General features: G+C 49.1%; 1 protein-coding gene across 1 annotated transcript; it reads left to right on the top strand.

The window, feature by feature from the left end:
- Positions 1 to 4,961: 4,961 nt before the first annotated feature.
- NGA_0708100 (uncharacterized protein) lies at positions 4,962 to 5,703 on the top strand (the record flags this gene model as incomplete). Its single annotated transcript, XM_005852623.1, has 2 exons — positions 4,962 to 5,051; positions 5,371 to 5,703. Coding segments are annotated over 2 exons (423 nt in total), but the record flags the coding sequence as incomplete, so codon positions are not given.
- Between the last annotated feature and the right edge of the window lie 30 nt (positions 5,704 to 5,733).

Here is a 5,733-nt window from a genome sequence, read left to right as displayed (position 1 = left end):
TACTGACATTGCTGCTCCTGCTCCCATTGCTGTCGCTCCTGGTGTTGTTGTTGTTGTTGCTAGTGGTGTTGATGTTGCTGTCGCTCCTGCTGAGTTGGCTGTCGTTGTCGTGGTTGCTGCTGCAGCTGCTGCTTGTGGTCTTGCTGTTGTTGCTCCAAGTGCTTTGGTAGCTATCAGGACCAGGAGGCCGCGGTCCCAGACCGCCATGGGCGGGATCATCCTCATTATCCAGCGCATCAGTATCCGCAGAATGAGGATTGTCGAAGGCATCAAGACATTCCACGGGCTGAAGCTCACCCGCCCCCGTCACAGCAGCTCCCTGTCCCGTCGTCCTTGCCTTACTCCTACTCTTCTTCTTCTTTCTATTTTTGCGCTTCTTCCTCTTGCTCTTCTTGCTGCCATTGTCGGTGTGCTTTATCTGCTCCTTCCCGGCACTCGAAGTCTCCAGCAGCTCGTCGGCTTTTGTGGTGCTCGGAATGAGCACATCAGGGGACACAAGAACTGAGTCAACAACTCCAATCGGCTCCTCCCTGGCACTCCACGTCTCCTCTAGCAGGTGCTCGTCTTCATTCACATTCTCCTCCATCATGCTCGAGTTCTCGCAACGGGGTTCATCTTCCATGCTCTGCTCTCCTTGGACAAGGTGACGGCTACCCTCCTGCTGCTGAGTGTTAGCCGCTTCCTGTTGCTCGATTTTCTGAGAACTTGTGATTCGAACCTGCTTCTCCTCGTCCACATATCTTTGCCGATCTTCTGCTATACACAATGATGTTGGTGCTTGTTGCTGCTGTTGTTGCGGCTGCTGATATATTAAAATTTCTTCCTCCTCGTCCTCCTCGGTGTTGAAGCAAGCGGAGAAGCAACACCCCAAGGTCCATTTCCTTGGTATGCGGGTGTTTGAGAAGTGAATTAGACCTACTATCTCTCGACCTATATTCCCATATGAAGGATACACGCAGGCAAGATAGGTGATCGCGCAGGTAAAAGAGAAAATGTCTTATTTCGTAAGTCCCCGCCTGCGTTTCTCCCTGCAGCTCGCTCCCTTCTACTCTCGTATGGAACGTACTTTTGCTTTCCCACCACCATGTCATCACGTACCTTGTGTTGCACCACCGCCTCACGCGGCGCGGTGCATGTACGAGTCCATTGAGCGCATTCTTCATGGTCGTTGACATTTATATTCTGTAGAGCTTTTGTGCTGTGTCAGGGGGTGGAGACGGAAACCTGCCTCATCACACAAAGCGGGGTTCGACAGCGAGGAAAAAGGGGCACGTGAACGACGACTGACACACCCGAACCACAGACATACGGTGTCCAAGGCATAGGATTGAGTGCATTCCATCCAAACAGTTGACAATCGAAAAGGAGCGGTGGCAGATTTCTTCGACTATCGATCTGCTTTACACTTTCTGGTCTGCTGCGCCTCTCCTCCCCCTCCCTCATTCCTTTGGTCATACACACATGTGGCATTGGGTAGGAGACTGTGCCTTGCATTTTCCTGTCTCGTGTCGACACGATTCATAGAACAAAGAGAACAGAACGAGTTCCCACCGGAATCTTTCTCGCGAGAGTCCTGGCATCCCCCTTTTAAGTGTCGGCCACGGGGGACAAAAAAATAAAAAAGGCCTTCACGCACTCCCTTGCCAGGTTTACGAATTGGCAAATGCTGTGAGCGTCTTTCAAAACAACAAAAGACCACAAAAAAAGAACTCGCAACCCTTCTGCGCTTGACACCCTATATTTTGCATTTGTTCTGTTCTCTCGCTCACCGGCATTGGGCGCCTTTCCTCTCCTTCCAACGGTCGCGTGCTAAAGCCGATATCCGACGGCGGCAGGATTCTCTGCCCGAGGGGAGCTTGCGGGCATTCCACGTCGCTTTGTGGAGGGTTTTGCAATCTGAAAGCTTGCCCAGAGATCCCTTTTGGCTTGAAAACAGCTAGTCTAGTATAGCGCTCTCCTTTCAGCTGGCACAGGCAAGTCCCTGTACTGGGCTCTGTCCCCATTTGGTATCTAACACTCTCAAGATTCTGATGTCTACGCTCCTTTGCACGCAAAAACATCATTTTTGGGCTCAAAAAGGCTTTTCCCAAGCCATGCGAGAGCTCGTGGCGTCAGACACAGCCCTGAAAGGCCTTATTTCGAGCATTCCGCAACATTTTGAAGTATTCAACTTCTAAAATACATTACAAAGCTTTGTTGGCAAAATATACATATGAAAGAAACTACCTAAATTTGAAGTAAGCTACTCACCCCTCAAGCATGAACTATGGTGACAGTGTAGAGGCAGTACTACTACGCACCTTAAAGCCCCTCTTTCAATCGCCTCTAGTCACCCGCACGAGTCGGGCGTCAGCAGAGGTACCTGTCTTGGTGTCATAATGTGAGCCGCGAGTATCGATGAAGCAGTCCTGACACAGTCCTACAGGTAAATCGTGGGGTGAAAGAAAAGGGAGGGTAGGATTTTATTTGAGTCGTCTACAAGAGGGCAAGCGGAGTCCAACGCACTTATTAAATCGCATGTTGACATTTGTCTGTATATTAATATACATGTATGCGAGATAGAAGAGCGAATGCGACGAGCTTTCAGTCCTGGACGTGGTGGAGGGATGCGGGAGGAAATCCGACTGATGCAGTGCACCGGTCTGCTTATTACGCCGCTTTTCAAGATTCCCCGGTTGCTCCTCAAACTCTTACATATCGGTACTTTGTACCATAGTCTGACATGTGGACATCGTGGCGGCGTTCAATCAAGCACTTATGCTTTTTTATTAAAGGTTAAGTAGCCACGAGCGCATTGAGGTCTGATGTGATCGAGAGCATGCAGTGCCATTTTATTTTACGATGTACGAGGATATGCAGAATTTTTAAAGACAAAACAAATGAACATCAACGTTCATGCATGACATTACTACTTCTTTTGTAACAATATAGCGCACGTGAGGCATAATGCCTCGTAAATACCAAGGGGGACTGGGAAAGTATCTTGCCTGCTTGTGAACAATGGCGTCAATCGAGAGAGCGGAGGAGGTTTTTTAGCGCCTTTTTTGCCATTTTAGTAGTTCAAGCCATGACTTGGGTTAAAGTACCCGCTGGTGCTTACTCTTGTCGAGATGAAAGAAAAAAACATACATAATTTTGTATCTCGCTGTCTCAAAGCATGCTTGGAAAGTGCCGTGAAAATGGGCCCAGAAACTTGGTGGTTTCGACAGCCTCGTGGTTGGGGGGTATTTTCAGGAGGGCACATCCAACTTTCTTTGCTAGCATTGTACTTCGCGTACTGATGGCGGCGTGCTATTCGAGGTGTGAGAAAAACAATGATGCGCTTCGGTTGAGCATGTCTCAGTTTAAAATGATTTATCTACCGGTAAGTAGTATCAATAGGGCCCCAAGAGAAGGCGGGGCAAGTCCTCGAATATCAGTCCATCTTTTACCCTGAAAATATCATGGAGATCCGAGCTATCCGTGAAATCGGCACAGGAAACTTCAAATAAGCATTTTTGGTAAGATTGAGAGACGTTTGATGCTAGTTTACGAAAAATAGTCCTTAATACACCTTTGCAGGAGATGGCACAATCAGTTCATTTCGATGAACATCCATCATACCGTGAGATTGTACGATCCAAAGCCCACACTAGGAAATGAATGTTTCCTATGCACCAAGCGTCTTTTGATGCATTATTGAGCTCGCGTATTATGATAAAAGCTTGGTTCTCCAGGGTGCCCCGGGTGAGCGGATAGAGGCTGAGAGTGAAAAGCGGGTTAAGCTTGAGGAAGAGCAACGACGGAGGTGAGGCTCAAGCGATACCAAAGCAGGTGTGATAGAGTGTACCGTAGGACAGAACAATTAAACAAGATGATGGTTCTTGAGACAAAAATGGTTTAGTTTTACTCGGACGGAAGGACACAAAACCTGGCAAGCATCAACCTGAAGTGACACTGTATCGCTCAAATATAGAGGAGAAACTTTCGCACGTATATTGAGGAAGCAGGCACCTAAGATGGCTGTACAGACGATGGGTGCATATCTGAGTGTCGTTACGAGAGCATATACACTACGGGCGGACCGCAGCCCATCAAGAAATGGCTCGTTTCGGTACACTTGAAAACATCTTTTGTCGCGCTACGCTCGTGTCACGAAGACGTGCTATGTCACACTAATTTCATATTGTTAAAAGAAGGAAGATTAAAGTGAAGGGTTTAAAATTATCTCTGAAAAGTACTTATGCGGAAAGATATTCCTTGATGTTTCTAGACGTAGCCTTGGGCTTGACTTCGTTCTCCCTCAAGTGTGGTCAGCTCCGTCCTAATACTGGAAAAGGGACGAAGCATCACCCATAAACATTTCATTTGCGGCCTGACATCTCTTACTTCCGCTGCCATACACTTTGGCGCTCCCATTCTTATTGGCCCATTCCGACGTGCCTGAAAAGTACTCCTGCCCTTTTTTGGTGCATGTAAATTGCCACCTCCACCTTGACAAACTGGCTTAATGTTCAAAAAAGCTAGATCTAATGTTTTTTTTTTCCTCAACTCGTTCAAGGAGGCCCCATATCAAGAAAAGTAGAAGCGCATTTTCCTTCCCTTTTAACCTCCTCCCTGATACGATCGCCTAAGCGGTCTTTCCCCCTTCAGTGCCGGTCGCTGCTACCGTGGCCACAATCATCGACGGCTCTAAACACAGGACTCCACGATCACGGGTTGTAGGTGTAAGCTATACTTGTATCCGATCTTACTAACGCGTGCTACGTTGGGGGTGCAGTGATTTTCCATTGCGGTAGAATAGCCCGCTCTGCGACATCATGTTCCCTAAAACCAATTTCCCGCACTCGAACTCAATTATTTACGAGTCACACGCATATCCTCATCACACATGCCCACGCAGAGAGATTGCAGGAGGAAAGTGGGTGGACGGGGCTGGTGAAGAAGACTGGCAAAAAGGGAGAAAAGTCGTTTTCAGGCGCATGGCCCTCCGGTCCGTGCTCCGTGCTCGGCATCCAGGGGAGAGAGGAGCTGGTGAAGAGGAAGAAACTCCGGCGTGGGCTGAGGACAAGGTAAGAAAGTATTGAAAACTCCTGCATGGGGTGACGAGGGGAGGCTAGGGATGAGAGTAAAAGGGATGCTTTCCCGACGACCGGGAAGGATTGAGGAGGTGGGAGGGAAGGAGAGGGGTGCCGGCAACTAAGGAATTTGAAAAGAAGGATCAAGCCTTGACCGTAAGAGTGACATTGAGTGGAACGCGGCTTAATGGCTGCTTGGGGTGATTTGTACGCGTTTGTCGATTGTTTTCCGTGCGTCTCTCGCAGTCATGTTAATCTTCAAAAGAGGATTAATTTATTTCCGAATCTCTATTTTTCGGGGGAACGTTTCCAGCTACCCATCGCGGTGAGCCCGGATGGCCTGCTCTTGTGCATCGTCACGGCAAAGCGCTCCCTTGCACTCTATCGACTGGCGCCACCGGCCTCCTCTTCCTCCTCCTCCCCCTCCTCCTCCTCCCTCTTCTCCTCTTCACCCAGTCAATTACACTCGGCAAATGGGAACAGCGCATCGATAGAAGAAGGGAAAATATCCGGCAACCCCATACCCTCATGCACAGGCGCAGCGACAGCCTCTTGTGGGGAAGGCATTCGCGTACTGGATTTCGCGGCGGAGGAGGTGGAAGGAGAGGCGCCGCCGGTGGAGGTTGAGATCACAGCGCTGAAGGTGAGGAGGGAGGGAGGGAGAAATGGATTTGGT

This window comes from Nannochloropsis gaditana (genome assembly GCF_000240725.1).
Source record: "Nannochloropsis gaditana CCMP526 unplaced genomic scaffold scaffold1046, whole genome shotgun sequence".
Classification (NCBI taxonomy): domain Eukaryota; class Eustigmatophyceae; order Eustigmatales; family Monodopsidaceae; genus Microchloropsis; species Microchloropsis gaditana.
This window is presented reverse-complemented; position numbering and strand designations above follow the sequence as displayed.